The sequence below is a fragment of the Phascolarctos cinereus genome, unplaced genomic scaffold (assembly GCF_003287225.1).
Source record: "Phascolarctos cinereus isolate Bilbo 61053 unplaced genomic scaffold, phaCin_HiC Scaffold_1;HRSCAF=81, whole genome shotgun sequence".
NCBI classification, from domain to species: domain Eukaryota; kingdom Metazoa; phylum Chordata; class Mammalia; order Diprotodontia; family Phascolarctidae; genus Phascolarctos; species Phascolarctos cinereus.
In genome coordinates this window covers 163,150,392-163,173,902 of record NW_027555514.1, presented here as the reverse complement: position 1 = coordinate 163,173,902, position 23,511 = coordinate 163,150,392, and the positions used below count along the sequence as shown (strand labels likewise).

Sequence of the window (23,511 nt, the reverse complement as noted above, 5' to 3'; positions counted from 1 at the left end):
AGTAATTTTTCTTCCTAAGTAACTGAACACAGAGCACAGTATACAGTACTTGACAGACAGCCCAGAGGAAACCATCTCTCTGTCATCCCACCACTGCCAATAATAATACTAATTTTAAAAGGTTAAAAAGGTATTGGATTTGTCAGGTTACTTTAGAGGTTGGGGGGCTGGGGTGAGGATTTTATAATTAAAGACATCAGCTGAGCTTTTAATTGCAAGTTTCATAGAGAAGGGGGCCCTGATTTGAGTTTGGAGAAGCACAATTTTATCATTCTGTGGCAAATACTTTTCTACTGAGATCTGCTAAATTGCAACATCTTTCTCCCTAAGTTACTTAAAGCAGTTGAGCTGGTTTGGAATTGTGGTAAATGCATAAACTGTGCCTTATTGATTTTTGTTGACATCTTACATGCTTTTTTAAAAAATACATTCTTAACCTCCCTTTGACAGCTGTCAGTATAGCACATGCTTCTGGATAATAAGAGCAAATGAAGTGAATGAAACAATTTTCTTGACAATTAAAAAAAAGCAGTATTATTCAAAGGCACTCTATGATTTCTAGTATGTCTCCGTTAGATTGTTCTGTTTTCCCTCCAGTGAAGTCACAAGATAAGAAATGGAAGAATAAAAGCCTCCTAGTGTTTTTCCTTGGTTTCTACCATTAGTAACAAGCAGAACATTTTTGAAGAGAGATTACTTTGAGAGTGATGATAAATTCAGTCCTCTTAATTTTAGTGCACAGCTTTAATATGGAATCTAGCAGAAATACCACATTCTCTTATTTCCCACATTATACACGTTAGCTAGAATGTCTTACAGAAAACTTGTAACTTACTTTTACTGATGAATATGTATCTCGATAACACCAACTGCAACCAATGTAACTCCATACACTATGTATAAATAGTAAACCTCATCAATTGTTATGGTGTCTGAGAAATATAGGAAACCACAAACACTAGAGCTATCAATAAGGCAAATTTAATTCAAGCTTTACAAGACAAGCTTAACAGTGAGATGAATATATAGAAAGAGACTGATGTTTTCCTATCCCTTATCAATATCTATCTATATATGCATATGTATATATATAGATACCTAAAATGAGTTTCCTCTTGTATAATGGGGTTACTCATATTAAAAATGACAGTACAGCAGGATACCAAAAAAATGCATTGACTTTTCATGACTTTGCGGTGATGGGCAGGTATTGCTTTATCTTACTGTTGTTTGATTAAAATGATAATACAGTATTGACTTGATAATCTCACCAGGTACACACAAAGCAAAAGGAAAAAAAAGAAGAAGTCTTGTTTGATGCCTTACAAATTGATTTGCATAAACCAAACACTGTGCTGGTGGTTGGGGTGTTGAATGCTTTATTTTGCTCATTGGCCACAGGGGCAACAATATTGTATTTGTTGATGCCAGAATTTAGCTTTCATGCATTAGCTCTGAAATGACAATATGCTTCAGCCCTCTCTGTGTTTAGCTCTGCCTCATTTGGAAATCTTTTAAGTAGTAATAATAATAATGTTTTGAGGAAATTGAGTGGAACACTAAATTATTCTCTGATACCTAAGTTCAAACTGTGCAAGGCTAAAGAAGCTTAAAATCAATGTACTTTTAAAGTCATTAGAGATCATAAATGAATTAAGTCTGTGTTGCTTTAGCTAAGCTTTTAGTGTGCTGTGGTATTATTACAAAATCAGCCTGAATCTGCATTAATTTCACAGTCTTTTTCTCTGAGAAGCCCAAGGGTGCATGATGAATAAAATGTAAATTTCAGAAGGCAGTGTTTTTATTAGTTAAAAGGGCAATGAGCCGTGCAGGGGGAATGTTGACCTGCGTGGTGGCCAATGCTGTTACAAGTAGCAATAAAGGGAATAGCTCAGGCACTAGAGACTTGGGCTGTCCTACAGCAGAGCAAGGGGAGAAATAGTCTGCAACAGACACAAGTTCAAGGCATATCTAGAGCATATGTTATTTCTCAGGTCAGAGCTCTGATGCATTTCATAGGATCGCAAATTTTGAAAGTCACAAAGATTTCCTTCCAAAAAGTCCTTATGAATTTTAACATTTCACGCTGTTGAATATTCTCACAGTAATAATGCCAGTTATTCCTAGGAGAAACGGTTAGTTACTAAACATTTTATACAGAGGTCTTCTTCCTGCTTATGCTTAAATAGCCTCATTATACATATATATGACAATATTTTTATTTTTATTTTTAATTCCTCTGATCTGGCAGAGAAATTTACCCCTGGCATTTGAAGCTCTTCAAACTTTGTTTGCTAATTTGCCCTTGGTGTGAGAATTTTATTTGTTGTTGCTTGAGAAGCAACAATAAAATTTGAAATGCAAAGCCCTGGTATGCGGGTGCCCTGAGTGAAAAGATGATCTGCCGGGGAGGAAATGTAAAATAACAACTTTTCCTCTTAGAAAATGCAAACTAAACCTTGCTCCTTTCAAACCCGGTGGCTAAAAAGGATCCAGCTCCTCCCACGTAAAAATAAACTAATAAATAAATAAATCTTCCTGCTTCGGTCAGATTAGCAAGTCAGCACTGCGAGTAAGAAATAAAATCAGCCTAAAACAAAACCGAGAAGTTGTTTATTTTTATGTACTACTGAGAACAGTGTCGTCTTGTGGCAGTTCTCGTAGACTGTGTTGGTTTAACAAGCGTCCAACCCTTTTGTCTTGTTGTTTTTTGTCTTTCCTGCTCCCTGTCCCCTTGTTTCCCACAGGCTGTGCGTTTGTCACATTTTCTACAAGGGCAATGGCACAGAATGCAATCAAAGCCATGCATCAGTCTCAGACCATGGAGGTACTGTATCATCTGCCCTTTCTTTGTTTTCTTTGTGCAAATGATTGGGAATGGTAAAGCAATACTCTCCTGTGTGGATCTTTCACATGACAATCACAGATTTCAACTTTCACCAACTCTCTCTCTCTCTCTCTCTCTCTCTCTCTCTCTCTCTCTCTCTCTCCCTCTCTCTCTCTCTTTCTCTCTGATTTTTTTTTCTTTAATGAGTTGAAATGTATTTAATAAGAGGCTTCCATTTGCTTCCAATTCTAATAAATATTTGGGCTTTTTGTTTCAGTGGCATAAGTCTCACGTGTGAAACAATATCTGATTTAACCAATGGAGTGCCATTCTTTACCAAAAAGACCCAATTGATCCTTGAAGGGTTTGTAGGAAATAAAAAATGAAACCCAAAATTGGTTTGCCCTATATTAAAATCCCATGATATCTTACGTAGGATCAAAAGATATTTAATTCCTCCGGTTAAGCAGAATTAACTTGTGCACAAATCCTTAAGCATCGAATTTGGGGGAAAAAATGAACATTTCTTCTACTTTACGTATCTCATTAAAATGCTAATTCTACCACATGCCACTGAAAGGTTGGATTTGTCTTCTTACCAGAAAATGATAAAGGCTTGCACAAGCATTCTTTAACATCCCCCCTGCTACCTTTCAACAACTGACTTTTCAGTGATGAACAGTGCAAAGAATTAAATTTTACTCCCTTAATGAGAGACAATGGCTTTAAGGAAAAAAAAGAAATTTACTGGTGTGGTTGGTTTTTGTTTTTGTTTTTGTTTTTAATCCCACCAAGTATTGACAAAGGGCTATGCACTTTTAGTCTATGATTTGGGTCGTGGCCTTTCAGAGTTTTGCACAAAAGCATCCCAAGAGTGATATGCCTTTACTTATTCTGTATTGTCAAATAGAATCTTGAGAGTGCATGTTCTACTGTATTATGTTTACTGTATCTTTGTGTATGGGCGATCTTTTCAGAGGTGGCATTGTGGTGTTCTGTGCAGCTATGTTTATTTTTCAATATATATTTTTAAAATGAAGACCTTTTTAGTTTCCTCCATGTGGGAAAAAAAACCAGTTAATTGATCTGTTTGGGGTTCATTTTCTTTTGTTCTGAGAAGGTTGGTTGGGAGGTATGAGGGAGGGGGTTGGGGGTTTTGTTTGTTCTTGCAATGCTGGGTCTCCCAAAGCATGCTGGGAACCAAGTGATCATCATGCCGTCACATCTTTCGGGCAGTTTTATAGTGAGTGAAAAGGTGGGTGGAAAATTGGAAAAGAAGTGTGCATGATGTTGTCACTAACTGTCTCCTGTACTTTTCTGAGTAACAACATTAGCATTGCAAAAGCTATTATTGTCTTTTTCAAACATTCCATTTAACTTTGAAATTCCTACCATATCTTATATAATCTATGTGTTTTCCTTTCAGTGCAATGCATTTTTAAAGACATCCCCCTCCCCTTCCTAAAGGCAGTCTTATAAGAGAGTCAGCCATGATAGGAAATAATGAATAGCAGCATTTGAAATATCTTGGAATCTGAGTGTGCCCAAGGTAGTCACATATGTACACATCTCTAATAGGATATAGTTTCAGTCTTTTTCAATACATATTTTTGTAAGGAAATGTAGGCCAGTCTTATTTTCTGCTAGATTTTACTTTGGACAAAAAAGAAGTGTTGTTGATGAAAATGTCTTTACATGTATTATTTTCCATGTGTTTAAAAAAAAAAGGTAAGATGATGCTTTCACTCAAATTGGCCCCATCTTGGAGAATTTTTCCATTGAAAAAAGAACTCTCTTCCTCATAGGATGGTTAAAAAAAAGCCCCTCCCCTTACTACATCCACTTTTAATTAGTGCAGAAAGTGGTAGGCTGTAGAGAATGAGAACAAGTGAGCTTTCTGAGGCTCCCTGTAAATAAAGACAATCAAGATCCTATAAAAGGTGAGATAGGGAACCAGCAAGACTAAGGAAATAGTATACTTTCACGGCAAAAAGAATAAATGGGCTGTAGGGAAGGAATGGGGGTGGGGAACATGCATTGTTTATAGTGACGTTCAGAAGTAATTCATAGCCCTTTGTGAGTAATATCTACCACATCAAGTAAGTTTGAATTTTGATAGCTAATATTCAACCTTATAGGGAACTTTAAACAACTTATTTTTTTCAGTTCCAAAAATCGAAAGTTAAGGATTATGAAATCAGGTTTCAGTTAGGCAAACCAAAGTTATTTTTTAAAATTCCATTATTTTCAGTACTTTGTCACACATCATTGACTAAGATGCATTTTCAAAGCGAGATCTGAACTCACAATGATGAGGACGTTAATGCTTAACAAGAATGAGTCCTTGGAAATAATTAATTTCTGTATTATGTGTTCTTCCTCTCTCCCTCCCCTTCCCCTTGTGCCCTCTCTTTGTTTAAGCAAGTCATTTTAAAAAGCCACAGTCTCTGGTCTGATTTTTTGCTTATATGTCAGTTTTTAACATTTAAAAAAGGAAAACAACACACTTGCCATTAGAAGGAGATGGTACAATTTGTTATGGAACGAATCTGACACAGCAATAACATCCCTATCCCCATACAAAACCACTTTGCTGTATAATTTCCATGTTCAGAATGTTTTGAAAGTGATAAAGTGGTGAAATATGGAGGAGATGACAAAAAGTGAGTTATAGATTAAAAAATGGTGGCGATTTTGTTTTTATGTAATTCACTGACATTCAGCATTCTTAACTGTGATTCAGGATTCCTGGGCTGAGTGATGATTTGCTAGAAGCAGAGCATTGCAAGAGCCACCTCATTTTTCTTACATTTTCTTCAAATTCTATACTATTCTTCGAAAGAAAAATGAGTACACCAAGTATGCTAACTATAACAACAAGCTGTAAACCAGTATCCACCCAAGGTGATCTGAAAAGAATGCAAGTTTACTTTCTGAGGAAGAAAGAGAATTATCCTATAGGAAAAGGGAAAACCTCATTTTTAAAAATTTTGAGAGAGAGATCTGTTACCAAAAAATTTCTTTACTTAATGATTTAGATGGAATTTCTCCCTTTTACTTTAAGCAAAAAATAAAATATTTTATTGTGATGAGCATGTGCAGGCTAACCAAAATCAGGAGAAATGGAAGAGTGTAGCTCTGCTGACTATTTGCCAAATTGCTAATTTTTTAAAAGATCATTGAGAAGGAACAAAATATCTCAAGCATGAGATGGTATTGCTGTATTTTACTCAATACTTTTGTCAAATGTAAAATTATGTTAGGCTAATCTCTAACTTAATATTCCTATTCCCTTTCTAAAAGTAGAGAAATGGAACTCTACTGGAGAAATTCCTAGAATGGTGGGATGTGCTTAGAAAAGAAGAAGGGGAAAATCTATTGTCTCTCCTACTGCATGAAATGCAGTTGACAGAGTCTATCTTTTTTGTGTTTCAGCTTTGGTGATGGCAGTTAGGGTGGATATGATATGGTAAGGGGAGGAAAGGTCTTATGGCCATAAGCAAGCTATTCTGTATAAAAAGAGAAATTTCATGTTGCTGCTCTCTCACTCATTCTTTCCTCCATTTCCACATCCCTAAAATGAAAACCACATCCTCTTGCCACTGCTCTCTGGATCTGGCAATTGTCAGGATCCTAGTGCTTAAAAATTCATGGCCCTAAAAACATAAAAATGGCCTGATCTTCAGTGACCAGCCTGTCAACATGTTGCTACTTTGATGTACTTATAATAAAATGCTTTTAATTCTAAAACACACACACAAATAAATGGGGAGCTAAGAATTAATTAAATGCATGACTTTTGCATTCTTGTTACAATTTCATTCCTTATTTGTCCTTGGCTGATATGTGGGAATCAAACATTTGATAATCAATCAACATTTATTAAGCACCTACTATATGCCAAGCACTGTGGTATAGAAACATACGAAAAGATGAGTCCATTTGTAAGACACATGAGTCAGGAAGCTCAACTAAAGAACACTGATAAGATCTGTTGTCTCTGTGAGAGTCCGGAAAAAGGCTGAAAAGGGAGGGAGGGAGGGAGGAAAGAGGAAGGGAGGGAGGGAGAGAGGAGAGAGAGAGAGAGAGAGAGAGAGAGAGAGAGAGAGAGAGAGAGAGAGAGAGAGAGAGAGAGAGAGAGAGAGAGAGAGAGTGTGAGAGTGTGAGAGTAAGTGTTCAATAGACAGAGAAAAGGAATTCCACAGTTCTGAAAGAAACTTGGGCATGAGCTCTGTTAAGTTCAGGTTAATGTTGGGGACTCAGGAAGACTCCAGCCCAGCCCATCCACTGTAACTCAGGTTACAGAGATCCCAGATCTATCTGCTCAAGGAGCAGAAGACAATTCCCTCTGTAGTGTAACTTCCTCTTCCTTTTCCCATGTGTCCAACCACAGGGCTGTTCTTCACCTATTGTGGTGAAGTTTGCTGACACCCAGAAGGACAAAGAACAAAGGCGTCTTCAGCAGCAGTTGGCACAGCAGATGCAACAGCTCAATACTGCCACTTGGGGGAACCTGACAGGCCTGGGTGGACTCACTCCACAGTACCTGGCGGTAAGTGCATCAGAAACGTAGTCTCCCAAAATATCAAGTATTTACACACCACCATTAAGATTACTTTTCTCCTCTTGGCCACTCCAAGAACTTTGGGGGGTTTGTTTATATTTTGCACCCAAAACAATTATCCAGTTCTCGATGGATTGTTAAAGTTCACCCAGTTAAATTGAGTATCATAGCAATTTTAAATCATTGGCCCAAGAGTCAACTTACATACGATGCAGGCTAGGCAATGCCTCTGAGCTTCCTACAATCTGAACGGGCTTTAGATTTTAGCTGCAGGTTCCCCACCCCTGTATGTAGCCTAACTTGCCTCATTTACAGGTATCCCTTCTACAACATCCAGAATAAATGAGCCCTCCAGCTTAGGTTTGAACCTTTATTTCACTGAAAGCCAAAAGCTCACTACCTCATGAAGAAGATACTCATTCCATTTGTAAGACAGTTCTTCTGGGTATAAAGTTATTTTTCAATTGAGTCAAGTCAACAAAGCTTTTATTAGGTGCCTGCTTTTTGGCAGGGATGCAAAGAAAGTCCCTCTCAGATGTCTCCATCTTGCTTACAAAGATGGCATGATTTTGTCCAATGCTGTGTTAAAAATCAATGGGCAGCTAGGTGGAGTAGTGGAGTGGAGAGAGTACTGGGACTGGAATCAGGAAGACTCATCTTCATGAGTTCGAATCTAGCCTCAAACACTTACTGTGACCCCGAGCAAGTCAGCTAACCCCATTTGCCTCAATTCCTCAATCTGTAAAATGTGTTGGAGAAGGAAATGTCAAAAAGCTCCATTATCTGAAAGTTTCCCTCCAACAACCTTGTCAGATAGGTACTACAAATATTAAAACCACTGTTTTGAATATGAGGAAACTGAGATTCAGAGAGATTGTCAATTGCCCAAGGTTAGACACCTAGTGTCAGAAGTAGGATTTAAATCCCCATCTTCCTTTCTATTAGACTGCCCTGTCTTTCATTTGTTTAAAATTAAGCATAGTAAAATGGAATAAGACCCACTTTCTGCCCACTAGAAGCTTATATTCTAATACAAATTAGAATAGAATAGAATAAGCACAGTTAAGAAGTTCAAAGTGCCATTAGAAATTTGAGGAGGGAAGAGATTATGATTGGAAAGTAGGGAAGGCTTTTTAGAGAAGCTGCCTCATGAACAAGGGTAGAGAAATGGCAGCCAGGTGGCACAGTGGATAGAACACCTAACTTGGAGTCAGAAAGACTCATCTTCCTGGTTCAAATCTGGCCTCAAGACATACTAGCTGTGTGACCTTGGGCAAGTCATTTAATCCTGATGCTCAGTTGCCTCATCTGTAAAACGAGCTGAAGAAAGAAATGGCAAACCACTCCAGTATCTTTGCCAAGAAAACCCCAAATGGGGTCACAGAGAGTTGGACACAACTGAGCAACAACAGAGAACAGAGATGGGAATGAGGGCTAGGGAATAATGTGGGAATATAAAATGAGTGAGTATCCCGTTTTGACTGAAATAAATGGCATAAGATAAAGCATGAAAGATAAGTTAGATCCAAATTATAGAGGACCTTGATATTATGTACACAATGAAGAGTTACCAGTATTTTTGAGTGAAAGAGTATGATAGCAAGATTGCACCGGCAGAAATGTCAAGAATAGATTAGAGAACAGGATTTAAACTTTGAAAGGAGATCATCCAGTCTGTCTTTTTCTACAGATTAAGAAATTCAGGCCCAAATAAGTTAAATATACTTGCTCAGTATAGAAAAATAATTAATGTTTGGGATTCAATTGAGGAGATACCTGAAATCCTGTTTCTCTAAAGTTTCCTTCCCTTTAAGGTAAGGATTCTTAATCTGGCATCCTTTGGTAGATTTCAATGGATCCATGAATTTACATGGGAAAAAAATTACATCTTTGTTTTCACTGACCTTTAGTAAAATTTTAGTGTTTCCTTCAGTTATGCAGATAGGCAACAAACATTCTGAAAAGGGGTTCATAGGCTTCACCAGGCTTCCAAAGAGGTGTGTCAGAGTGCCTCCAGTTACCTCGATCAGTGTCACACAGATTCTCAAACAACTCATAACAGAATTAGTTTTGACCATATCTCTAAAGCATATAGACATTAATATGTAGATAGAGTATATACACACACACACACATTTTTGTGATCTTAAGCATATCACTTTTCCTCCCCAGGCTTTGTTTTCCTCATCTGAAAAATGGAGAGGGAAGTGATTTCAGTGATCTCTCAGGACCTTTTCATATCAAAAATCTCTATAGATTAGAGTGGTGTGTGTGTATATTATTGGAACTTTGAAATATGGCAGTTCTTAACACATATCCAACTTAAAAATTGTGTCTCAAGAAACTGTCAGGACCCAAACTTCACCCAGGGGACAACAGCTCCCTTTAGTATGTTTTGCAGAGCTCTAAGTAAAATCCTGGAAAATATTTTTAAGTGATCAGTTGATTTTATGGCCTACCAAATACACCAGAATCATAAATTTAAAATTAGTAAATTCAGTGAGCATGTGGTTATTTCTGTTTTTATTTTTTTTTAGCTTAAAAGTCAAGAATGATCTTTCATATATGTTTAGGCTTCACAAATGCAAAGACACATAAACTGTGTTTATATTACATCCACCATTTTTAGGTAAACTGATAATTGGAGCAAACAACTTATTTTAATAATTTTTTAAAATCACTAAAGTTCATCCATATTTGCACTGGATTGGCCAAATCAACCAGTAGTTTAGGTATGACATGGACAGAAACACATACATACACACACACACACACACACACACACATATATATGTGTGTATATATATATATATATACACACATACATACATATTATATATATACACATACATATATGTGTGTGTGTGTGTGTGTATATATACACATACATACACACACACACATATATATATATAATCACTGTATACCTAATGATGTGTCTGTTACTTCTTCTGTGTGGGCAGAGGAAAATTTATCATTTGTTAAAACTCTCAAGGAATCACTGGAGACTTCCTCACAGATACATTATGTTATTTGCAAAGATTCTGACATATTTATAATCCACTGCTTCGGGCACTAAAGCAACCTCTCCAGAGTTTTGACCAATAATGGGCTTTGCTGTACCACTGGAAGACGCCGCTTTTTAACAGTATGAGCTATAGAAAGAGGTAATATGATATGGTGGGGAAAGCACTGACTTTGGAGCAAGGGAGCTTGGCTTCAAATTCTGTCTATCAACCAATGTTGGACAAGTCTCCAGACTTCTGTTTTCCTCATCTTTGATCAGTTAAAGGGGTTGGGTCCTCTATGCCTATGGTCTCTTCCAGTGCTAAGTTCTCTGACACAGTTTCTTGTTATTAATGCTGTCTGTGTAGCCGGTACCAGGTGCTTTTCTAGTGACCCATTAGCCAACGAATCTGTTTTCACAGAGTGACAGAGAAATCTAAACTGGGAGGGAAGATGAGGGGAATGGACCTTGATTGACAGAGATGAGTTATGGTAACTACTAGACTATAGAGAGTTATAATTAGTCACACTATGTTGATTTCAATAGATTTAACACCTGGTTGTTAAAAAGAGTAAATTGATTAATTGTTTTTAAGCAGCAATGTTATTGAGTTTCCCCAGTGTCAGTGTGTTTCTTAATAGAGATTAGACATTAATATGGATTTACCGCACCGACTCTAGGGACCTGCAGTCCATCAATAGGCAACAGTAGACAAATATGTAAAAGTGAAGGAAACTACATGTGTGCCTACTCAGTTTCATTTGGAAGGCACTTACTGCCAAACTTTGTGGCTCAATATTTGAAGGGGGGTAGGGGGTCACAAAGAGTCATGCCAGTGAAATAACTCAGCAACAGTAACAAAAATTTTTCTTGATGCGGGCAGTGGATAGGATACCAGGCCTGGAATCGGGAAGATTCATCTTCCTGAGTTGAAATCTGGCCTCAGACACTCAGTAGCTGTGGGATCCTGGGCAAGTCATTTAACCCTGTTGGCCTCAGTTTCCTCATGTGTAAAAAAATGTGATGGAGAAGGAAATGGCAAACCATTCCAGTATCTCTGCCAAGAAAATCCCTAATAGGGTCATGAAGAGTCGATTATGACTAAAACAACTGCACAACAAAACAACCTTTCTTGAATTACTTTTATGACCACGTATTCTTTCACTTGCAGCTTCTGCAACAGGCAACCTCTTCGAGTAACCTGGGCGCATTCAGTGGCATTCAGCAAATGGCTGGTAAGTCAAAAAACATGCCTTGACTTCTAATAGTATGGCAATTTCTGAGACTCTGTGGGATCTTAATCATTAATAGTCTGTAGATTAGGTAAGAGGGCAGAATGAGTAAGCCGAGAGATAAAATAGAGAAAAACATTTGATTTGGTACCAGTCAGGTTATCAGTTTGATGTAAAGGCATGAAGGCTGGATGTAGAACAAGGAAATCAGAGTTGACTTCAGCATTCACTAGCTTTCTGACCACGGGCAAGTCAGATACCATCTCTGTGCCTCAGTTTCTTTATCTGTATGGAGCAGATTTCTGGAAGCCTGCTGATGAAGGGGACCCCAGTGATAACATGTAAAACTGAGATAATCACATTTGCCTCCCCTTGCCTTCTCCACGGGATTGTAAGGAAAGTGCTTTGTAAACTCTAAAGCATTGTATAAATCTTGACTATTATTAGGTACTTAAATTGGGACCTGCTCTGGGGTTGGTCTCATCTCGGGCATTTAAATCTCAAATTCATTACAGTCACAAATTGAGAAGTCTCCTCAGATGTATCCTTTACCAGCAGCAATGAAGCAACTTTAGGATTACAGAGGGATTTCCAACAAGATTTCTATATCCTGACAGCCAAATTAATGACAGCCCTCTAACATTTTAATAATAGGCAGTCAATAAAAATGTTCTGACCTTCTTAATGAAAGCCAAGATTACAGGCCTACCTTTGATACAAGTTTGCAATCCCTTGATAACCACAGACAATTAACTGGATGCCTTTTTGGACTCCAGTACCCGGGTTGACAGAATTGTGCAACAGAAGCTTTTATCTCGAAGTATATAATCTTTGGTCTCTAGAAAAATCAAAGTGTGACTGTATTTGAAAGCTAGCTCACTGAAGGATTTCTTTTGGTAATGAGCTGCGCTGGTAGTAACTGAGGTGTAGTGATTAGTAAAAGGTCACTCCCACTGTGTGACCTTCCATGCTGATATCCTAACTTAACGTGATGCCAACGAAGGCAGCACGGGCAATAAATCAGAACACCAATGCCCATTACACCTGCCGCGAAAAGCAGTTAGAAAGCTTTTTCCTTGTTTGATACCAAAAGGGGCGGGGGAGACAGATGACAGAATTGGGTATGTGAAAAGCAGATTCAGTTTATTTTAATCATGGACACAGAGAACCGATGAAATGAGACCTAAGTGCCCTGAATAAAAGGCCAAGCTTCTTTATTCATCATTACCCTCCCCCCCCAAAAAAAAGCCTTTTTCTTTCATTTCTTTTTCACCTTCCTTAAACAAAAATCCTTTCTTTGGCATCAGCCTGTTTCACTTTGAATGACTCTTGAAAGACTTTTAATGAGTATAGATGGGTTTCTCCCCATAGGGGTTCAATTCCAGCTTGCCATTATTACAGTAGGATCACAGATGAATGTTAACTTGTTGTCCAACCATCTAAATTGGCTTGTGGATGACGATATTGCTGAATGAACCTCTGTTCCTGAAACCTGCCAGCCCTGCCTACACTGTCTATTGCATTGTTCCTGCTCCAGCATTTGAGCCATCGGAAAGACATATCTTTATGTGATGAAATGAACAGGAGTCATTGAGTAGCATCCTTGTACTGCAGCTTGGGAACTTGGCCTTGGAGCCCAAAATCACATTCAATATCTAACGTCTTTTTAGTTATCTTGAGTGGCCTAGAGAAGCAACAGGAGGACATGCAAGGGGAGTTTTCTAACACAGAAGGCCATGTGATCCAAAGCATAGGTCAGGTGTATTGTTGCTGCTGTTAGTAAATGGTTGGTTTTTCCTCCAATAGCCTGGGTCCTCCTAGATCCAATATTCAGGGTTTTCCTGACAGGATGACCTGGTGCTTCTGCTGCCACACTTGAATTATGCAGAGAAGTTCACTGGGTCCTGAAGCTCCTGCCAAGCGTGTTATTTCCTATGGGCACAGTGGCATGTCATTCTGCATTAGGATGCTGTGCTCCTCTACCTTGCCAACGACAGGTCAGATCATTAGTGCTCGCATGCATCACGCGCTCATTTAAATACTGTGTTTGTCTAGAGGAGTTATTCCATAAGGCAATGCCTTCACTTCATGCCCAGGCTGCTGAGCAGATGGTTAATTTAATGCCACTCTGTGTTTGCTCTGGGCCTTCCAGAATATGCCTTTCTTGAACCTCAAACATCTTAAATTCAATAAACTGAATCTCAATTGGCTGTGAAATCAAAAGCAGTGCAGTCGTCAATCAGCTCTCATCATCCTATAATTTCATAATGGTGAGAAATGGGCTGTAGGTGCCACAGCTCTGCTCAATTGTTTCTACAAAGGGAAGAGTAGTCCGTCACACAAAGGATTACAGAGTGATTATCTTCTTAAATATTGTAAGTGTTGGTGTTCTGCTCTTTGCTTTCTAATAAAAGTAACCTGGACCTGTTCCTGCTCTAGCATCCTCTTACAAAGCCACAAAGGGAGGCAGAATTCTTTACTTTGCCTCCATAGATAAACCAGTAGTCCTTTGAGGTCAGCCTTGTGGGTTAGTGATGGCTGTAGCAGGAGAGACACTGAGGTTCTCTCCCAAACTTGATACTTCGTCGTGGATTGAGCTTACAACAGCTGCTCAGCTTCCTTCCCTTCGAAGCTCAGATGTGACTGTTCAGGTATTATTAAGACATATGATATCTGATGAATAGCATGTTAAGCGTTTTGGGAAGAAGACACACCTAAGTCACAGCACTGGGCACCCGGCAGATCAAACGGTCGATCACTGAGCAAGCACTTAGTGTGTGCCCGCCACTGTGCTAGGCACTGGGAGTTTCAATACAAAGAATGAAACAATCCCCATGCACAAAGGGCTTACAGTCTAGTGGAGACAAGTACATCTGTTAAGAATATACAGAATAAACATGGAGAGATTAAATCTAAATAAATACAATGTAATTGTATATAAAGTAATTTGGGGGGGAAAGAGAGAGAGAACTAGCAGTGGAGGGAACCACGGAAGGTGGTGGTCTAGATGCATCCTGAAGGAAGAAATGGAGTCTTTGAGGCACAGGCAAGGAAGAAGTCAAACAACCCCTACTCTCAAAGAGCATAATTACAGAGTCTCGCATGAGACAAGTAGTACATAAATATATGAAAACATATATCAGTATAAACAAGATAAATACGAAAAGAATCAATTCAAATAAATGGAAGGTTGTTAAGGAGGAGAAATACATGTTGATTATTGATACATGATGGCAGGGGGGCGTATGTTCAATTCAATGCAATAAGTACCTACATAACGGAATGCAATGTATAAAATGTAAGGGGTCGGTCCAGCCAGGAGAATTTCAGCAAAGTGAAATGTCTTTTTTGAAGCCAATAGTATTTTCGTTATATGCAAGCTTTCGTGTCGTAATGGTCCATCTTTCAGGAGACTGAGAGGTTTATAACCAAGGTGTAAAATGCTTAGTTCCTACACAATAAAGCACAATGAACCATAGAAAGAAGACATTAAGTAATTGTATCAATAAAAATCAAGAGACATGAGATATGTTTTTCCCCTCAATCTCATTATTGCCCTTTCAATTCATAATTAACTTTAAACATCCATTATTGTTTGGTGAAAAGGGGAACATCTATTAAATATAGAACCTAAAAGCAGAAAATGGTTGAAATCACATCTTTGTGAACTGAAAGCTTTTAGGTACTTTTATTTATTAGCTTTATATTTCCTTTGAGGTTTTTGTTTGTTTTTTTTTAACCCCTTCACAAAAAAAACTTGCTACAAACTTTCCCATTTCTCAGGAAGCTTTGATGTCTGGTTAATTGGAATTTCTGAAACCTCAAAAAGGGTCCTGCTTGTGATATCTGGCTAAGATTCTGGGGAGGCAGGGATTTGATTTTATTTCTGGCTTTTCTGTTGCTTAATTTCTTTATAACATATTTTATCTCACAGGAAAGTGTTAGGAACATGCTATATAAGTATAAAAGATACGAATCCTGCATCTGCCATTTATGCTAATCTGTGCGATCTTGGACAAGTCATTCAAGAGTCTGGGGCCTCAGTTTCCTCATAAATGAAATGAGAGTAAGGATGAGCTAGTAGCCTCTAAGGTCCCTCCTAGCTCTAAAGCTGTGATCCTGTCATTTCCCTGGGTCACTGTTTCCTCTCCTATAAAAACAGAGAGTTGACCTTGATCCCTTCCCATGACCATATACTGTGCCACCCCTCTCCTGCCTCAGGCTACCACACCCAGCCTGCCTCTCTCTATGCCACCGTTTTAACCAAACCCAAAACCAGGCTTGAGGGAAGGCTACCCTGTTTCAGCATTTTCAGGTGACTTTGCAGGTAACAATCAATTGAGGCCCTGTAAACTGAACTGTAGTGAAGTTGGCCTGAAGCAAAATACTGACTTGTCTGTCCATTATGTGACTCACAACCTTGGACATACTTGGCTCCAGCAGTGCTACTAGGAAAGAGGAGGACAGAAATGTTGATGGGAAAGCTGCATCCCCCAAATTCTGGAAACCATCTCGAAATGTATGAATTTGAGGCAGGTTGGTAAGTATAGGATCTAAGGAGAAGAATCTTATTAAATGAATAGCAGAGATTCCAGAGCTATCAGTAAAGAGAAGGATACTTTGGTAAAGCAGAAAAGGTCTTCTCTCAGCAGTAAGCATCCTTTGATAGAGCAGTTCTCAAATTTTTTGATCTCAGGACCTCTCTATACTATTAAATAATATTGAGGGGCCCCTCCAAGAGCTTTTATCTATATGGGATATACCTATGGATGTATACTGTATTCAAAATTCATCTTAATATTACTATGAAAATAATTTTGACCTCACAAACTCCCTGAAAGGGTCTTAGAGACCTGCAGGGGTCTCCAGATCACAGTTTACTCCAGAATGAATAGAATCCAAAGACTCAAAAAAAAATTCATGATGAGAAAATTTGATATTTCTTTTTTTTTTTTTTGGAAGAAAGAAAACGGCAAACTTCCACAAACAAGGTACAAATCATTACGCTTCTCCAAGAAGAATGCTTTAGTATAACAAGATGAAGAAAAGAAAGAGAAGGAAATGGGGGGCTGGGAGAGAAGAGAAAAGAGACACAATACCCTGCCCTGATCTGAGAGGCTTACACTGGGGACGGTACCCAAATTGACAAAGTAGGATATTGGACTCACTTATCCCCCTGTTCTATAGAACTTGATCTGCGACAGTCCAACGCTACAGAAATTTCCTATGAATGTACTAATAGGCCTTATGAGAATGTTCTATAACCATCCATCTGTCACTTTTTAACAGACCTGATTGGCAAGCACTTGTAACAACTGACATCTGTTCTTCCTTATTGATATGCAGATTTATGGTAATTGCTATGAACAATAAGACACAAAATTACCTAAGGTGAACATTAAATTAAATTTTCATGCCCTTCTCCTTATAAATAATTTTTTTAAAAAAATCTTTAAGTTTCAAGCAAGAATATTGTGCAGTTGGTTTTGTACCTAATTTTATTGCTTGGTAAAGGGTTTCCAACCCCTCCTCCATTTGCTAAATAACTAAATGAAAGGTGAACTCCTATATTACCAACTTTTTGCCAAATTGATGGCACTCAAGTGAAATTCATAATATTTTAACCTACAGGATCTGATTTTTTTAAAAAATTGACTCTTCATTTCTAATATTGTCAACCTCCAAAAAACTGTAGCAATTTCTTCCTCAGAAGGTGGAAAGGATGCTGTCTCTCATTATAAAAAAGTACTCTTCCCAGAATGAACATACTTTCAGGCATTATTTTTGCTTCTTTCTCCTGGGTAGAGAGTTGTTTGCTGTGCCAGCTTCCTGCCATGGTGACTACTGCTCTATGTGCGGTGTTCTGAATTTTCGTGTAGCAGTAGTAGAAAGACAGAAAATGTGACTGGGTAGGTAGGACGCAAGCTGCCAAAGGAAGGAGGTAACAGGGTGGGAAAGGAACAGGAATGGACCCTGCATGTATATACATACATTTTAGAAAGCCGTAAAGGACATTGCTCCCAACTAAATGACCGCAGCAGCAATCTCTTGTAAGTCTGTTTGACTGCTTGTGACACCTTCCCCAGCCCCAAGATTCACTCTCTTCTATAGAGAGATAATTCAGATTTAGTAAGTAAAGGGGAACTCTCTCACTCCCAGAAGAGAGAACAGTGGAGATTCTGAGACTGTTGGTACAAAAGAAATAGATAATGTGGTGAAACAGGAAGAATGATTTACTTAAGGAGGATGACCTACTTAGACATGAGGAATGAGAATATAGAATGATGTCATTCAACCTGGAAAGCTTTCTTAGCCGGTTTTTCTTGTGCATTTTACAAAATTTTCTTTGCTTGAGGAATTCCTCTCTCTTTCTCTCTCTCTCTGTCTCTCCCCTCCCCCCATCTCCCCTTCTCCTCCTCCTCTCCTCTCCTTGTTCCTGGCACTCAAAAAATTGCTTGAAAAATTCTCCAAAATGGGAAAGACTTGGGTAAGATGGTGAGAGAAGGCCAGGTTTCTCTGAACTCTAGAAGATTGAAGTAGATGTATTCTTTTCATATACCTTTTCAGGTTATGTCTAGAAGAAAACCAAGTCAATCAAATATACAAATATCTTAGAGGAGTCAGCTCTGGACTCAGCATCTAGATACCTTAGGCCTCATTTTCCTAATCTATAAAATTAGGGGATTGGACTAGATTGCCTCTAAGGTCCCCACTACTTTAGGGAATAAAATCTCAGTGCTTTGCATTTTTTGTCATAAGCTTAGAGGAGACAAATTTATTCATTATACAAGCATGATTGGAGCAGGAGGAAGGGAGAGAGAGAGGGGTGTGTGTGTGTGTGTGTGTGTGTGTTAGAGAGAGAGAACAAGAACACAACAAAGACAGTTTATTCCCCTTTCTTGGGATTCTCTTTGCCCCAAACTATTTCTACTTGCATTTTTATAGTAATCATGAATCTAAGACAAAGGTCTGTGGTCTACATTAAACAAGAGTACAAAGTTCAATTTTAGGATTTGCTTCACCATCCAGAATTGTAGAAATATTAATATTGGGAGGTATATCCTTGGAGCTGCTCAGTCTTCCTAGGGGCCATTCAGTCTAGTAGAGGATAGAGAAAAAGGTAAAGAATGTTCTTAGATTTACCATCACCTTAATCTATTTTCCAGGAATTCAGGGTTGCTCCCTGAACTTGAAGTTTCTCCTTAGAAACAGTGATAGGCCTTTGACCAGGATCAAATAGCAGGACTTCAGAGCAGTATTGTGCCTCCTAGGAATTTGATTAAGTACTGATTTTCACTCAGGGGAATCCAACTGGACTCTAGACAGAAAGAATGACATCATACTTTACTTGAAGAGAAAAGCTCAGAAATCCCAGTTCCTGTGATCCCCATTATAAAGAGATAGGAAACTGAGGCATCCACTTTTTCTTCCTAGGTAGCATAGTAGATAGACTTATGGACTTGGACTCAAGAATAACTGAGTTCAAGTCCAGTCTCAAACATTGGCTGGCTGTGTGACCCTGGGCAAGTCCTGTAACCCTTTTACACCTGTTTCGTTAACTGTAAAAAGAAAATAATAACAGAACCTATTTCACAAGGTTGTCGTGAGGATCAAATAAGCCATACATTGCTTTTCAATCCTTAAAATATTACATAAATATTAGTTATTATTATTATTTCTATCCCAGAGGTGAAGGTATGCCGCGGTATCCAGTTAGCAGGTCAGAAAGGATGAGAGATGAGGCTACAACTTGTGACAGAGCAATCTAGTAGTTGAGGCAAATATGAAGGGTTGAATATGAATGCCTGTCATCTATGAAATAACTCACATTTGTGTATCACTTTAGAGTTTTCAAAGGCCTTTCCTCTAAACCACGTCATGGAAGGGAACTTTAGGAACAACTAGGGACAGAGCAGGCAGCATCTCAAATGAGAAGATTAGAGAGCTTTGGCAATATTACTTAGTTAAAAAAAACAAAAAGCCATGATGGTCTCTCCCCTTGTCTCTTCCTCTTGACTCACCCCCAACCATCCCTTCCTTCAGCCCTCCGTTTCCTCATTTGTAAAGTGGGGATAAGAAATGCAACTACCTCCTGACGCCATCCCACTCTCTTTCTCCTCTTCCCATTAGACTCAGACTGATCAGATATAATTTATTTTACTCTCTAACGTATGTTCCCTTACAGCCTAGGCTGTTGGAGAGATTTTCAGGGAATCGGAGAGTCTAGGAACCTGGCCACTGGCTTTCATCCATCTGAGCACAAACCTTCCACTTGGCAGGTTCTGTTTCCTCTCTCCTTTCCTCACTCCTGCTCCCATCTTCTCACTTTTTTCTTCACATTTTCCAAATGCTTATCCCGGGAATTAGTAAACTAAGGAACTAGAAAATGCTCAATTTTTTTTTTCTGGGATGTTGGTATTCTGGTGGTTTAAGTGACATTTAATCTTAAAAGTTGGTTAGGAATTTTGGAATACTTGTGCCGTATCATGAGGAAAAGTGGCTTTTTTCTTCTATGTCATGTGCTAAACTCTGGAATATGATTGAGATTAAGACCCTAGTTCAAATCTGCCATTGGACACTTAGTAGCTGTGTGACCTTAGACAAGTCACTTAGCCTCTGCTTACCTCAGTTTCCTTACTCTACAATGATGGGGATAAATGGAGATAATAACAGCACCTACTTCCCAAGGTGGGGCACCTAGGTGATATAGCAGATAGAGCACTGGCCTGGAGTTAAGAAGACTCTTCTTGTGTTCAGACCTTGCCTCAGACACTTACTAGCTATATGACCCTGGGCAAGTCACTTAATCCTGTTTGCCTCAGTTACCTCATCTGTAATATGAGCTGGAGAAAGAAATGGCAAACCACTCCAATATCTTTGCCAAGAAAACCCCAAATGGGGTCATGACAAGTCAGACGTAACTGCAGATCACATTTTCACTTAGAAAACCACATATCAACATTATCTATGTTTCACTGTATTTTTTTTTTCATTAAATGCTTTCCAATTATAGTTTAATCTGGCTGGAGCTGTACAAGAGAGTTTTGTGGCCCACATGTGGGCCACATGTTTGACACCTCTGGTATAGAAAGATTTTCTCTTCAACCTTTAATCTAAGTCCATAAAATGATTTTAGAGATGATCTAGCATAATCATTTCATTTTGTAAATAAGGAAACTGAGACCCAGAAGGATTAAGTCATGTGCCAAAAATCATGAAGCAGATAATGATAATTGCTGGTATACACATAGAGGATTAAGGTTTGCAGAGCTTTTTCATGTGTTTTCTCATTTGATCCTTACAACCTGTGAAGTAGTTGTTATTGTTATATTGCCATTTTACAAATGAGAAAACTGAAGCTAACAATTCAAATGACTTGCCCAAGGTCACATAGCTTATTGAAGGAGATTCAAACTCTTCCGGCCTCCAACTCCAACACTTTTTCCCTATACCACCTAGCTACCTGTAAGTTGTAATAAGGAGTGGAGTGCTGGGATGCCAGCTCTTCCAGCTGGGATTCCTAACTCCAAATTCAGGGCCCTTTCTGCTACCTTCTGTTGTCTCTTTGCACCAATGGAGGAAGTTGGGTTATTGAGAATAGCCTGAGTAAGGCAGGCACTTCTAGATGGCACTACATTCAGATGGTGCTATTGATAAAGCATGTCAGTTCATATACTTTTTTTATTTGGTCAGACTTACCTAGAGTATTTCACTATACCCCAAACAGTAGAGGAAGTTGTTCTGCGAGGCTAATGGCATCTCAGTTATTGAAGTTTGGCTTCTGATGAAAAAAAGGGGCTGAAGAAGGCAGCTGCCATCCACATTGCGGCTCTCTGTGCACCAAATAAAATTTAGCTTTAGCTGTGTATGACAGAAAAGGCCTGAATTGGTGGGCAAAGAATATGCCCTGCTCACCATTTTTGAAAGATGGTCATTTTAGAAGCCTTCTCTGTGTAGGAGACTGGGCAAAGCAGTCAAACCTCTCCTAAGCGTCACCCTCTTGCTAAAGCTTTATTTTTTGTTCTCCATGCAGGCATGAACGCTTTACAGTTACAGAATCTGGCAACATTAGCTGCTGCTGCGGCTGCTGCCCAAACCTCAGCTACCACCACCAATGCAAACCCTCTCTCCACTACAAGTAGTGCTCTGGGAGCCCTCACGAGTCCTGGTAAGAGATATTCCTCTGATTCCAAATTTTTGCAAAGCAAAGAGCCTTCACGGGTCCGTAAACAAATGTTGCCTACTCACTTATCCCAGGATGGGTATTTCTGGTGCATGGCTAAGAAACCACATGGGAAAGGATGGCTATGTTTTCATTTGTTTTAAGAAACAAAGTTTGAGTTGGGTTTTTCCCAAAAAATCTTAAAGAAGGAGGTATACACAGGAGAGAGAGGTTAGGAGATTATAAATTCAAAGATTCATAGCAGTAGCTGAGAAACAGAGTCCAAAAGAGTATTGTCTCGCATTGCCCCAAGGTACTTCTATAGAACATACTGTCCTTTCTCTAATATACCTTCCCCCCACCAGAGAAAGCTTTATTTAAATCCCATTTTTAAAAAAATTAAATTATTGATTGTCTATATGTTAGGTTCTTCTCTTTAAATTTGTCCCAGCAGTCCCTCCTTTCTATCTTTAAAATGCCTTGTACAGATTGAGATGGGCATATTTTTCAGTACATCAGATAATTTTTTAAGAAAAATAAAATCATTTCCCATTTCTTTATTCTGTTGTAAGAGCTCAATTATTTTAATGTGATTCCCACACCAGCCCAGCCTTCCAGGTTTAATGTAGCAAAGTCTATTGTGGAGTAATAAAAGAGCAATGCATTTAAGTTAGAAGTCCCAGGTTCAAATTCAAATTCTGCCACAGTGACTGTGGCAATATCCTTTAACCTCTCTGAGCCTCAGTTTCCTGTCTCTCTATAATGGAGATAATAGGATCATAGGAGCTTAGATTTCTGAGCTACAAGGGAATCTTTAAGAAAAAAAAAAGCCTGAAACAACTTAGATTTAGTGACTTGTTCAGGGAATCCAAATACTTATTCTGTCCATCTATGAGAGTTTGTAAGTGTAAAACTTCGTCAGCATCAAAGCACCATAGAAATATACTGAAATGCATCTTTACACTTTTTTTTCCTTCAAAAACTTTGTCCCTTTATTATAAAAGGAAATGCCCTTTTTTCTCATATCCTGGTTATAGTACCAGTTATGTGCTGAGGTAGCTGCTACTCAGACACTGGAGTTTACATAAATATCCACTAAGTTCTCACTTTTTTTCTCCTTCCTGAATTTTCTAGACCTTTAAGTGTAGCTTCATCCCCTTTTGTGCCCAGAATAGCAGCCCAGTGTTGAGACAAGGCTGACAGGATCATGCCGTGATTCCTTTAAAGGAGGAGGCAAAATTAAAAAAAAAAATTCTTCTGACTGTTGAGTTGTTTTAGTCATCCCAGCATGCTTTATTTTATTCTATAGCATCCTTGGGAACAAAAGACCCTGGCCTATTTATTGCCTGCAGGTTGAGAGAATCAGAATCAATACTAAAAGACAACCACAGTTCTTTAAAGATTAAGAATCACCAGTGTAGATACTATATTCTAGTTCAAGTCATCTTAGGAGCCTTCTATGTTCTAAGTCTTCTATGATCTGAGACACCCTTTTCCAAGGCCATTTTCTTTTGCTCATTTTACTCCACAGCATAAGGTAGCTATCATCCAAAAGGGATGATACTTAAATATTTTGTGACCCTACCTAACGACTCTCCTATCAAGAACTGAGCTGGAAAGAGATTTTGATCGTGGGTGTGTTTGACCGTATCTTTTTCCTGAAGACAACAGCAAAAGGAAAATGTTTTTCCTTCCTTCTCTTCTCATTAACTGAAAAAC

The 23,511-nt window shown here is 38.6% G+C and overlaps 1 protein-coding gene across 16 annotated transcripts in view; it reads left to right on the top strand.

Annotated features, from left to right (window-relative positions):
* Window positions 1-23,511, top strand: part of CELF2 (CUGBP Elav-like family member 2) — a 1,000,575-nt gene that overhangs the window by 920,906 nt on the left and 56,158 nt on the right. For all 16 annotated transcript variants that reach the window (XM_078154853.1, XM_078154848.1, XM_078154841.1 and 13 more), the window contains 4 exons: window positions 2,748-2,827; window positions 7,221-7,379; window positions 11,570-11,633; window positions 21,664-21,798. In XM_078154853.1, the coding sequence (XP_078010979.1) occupies window positions 2,748-2,827; window positions 7,221-7,379; window positions 11,570-11,633; window positions 21,664-21,798 (438 nt within the window). The remainder of the gene's footprint in view (window positions 1-2,747; window positions 2,828-7,220; window positions 7,380-11,569; window positions 11,634-21,663; window positions 21,799-23,511) is intronic.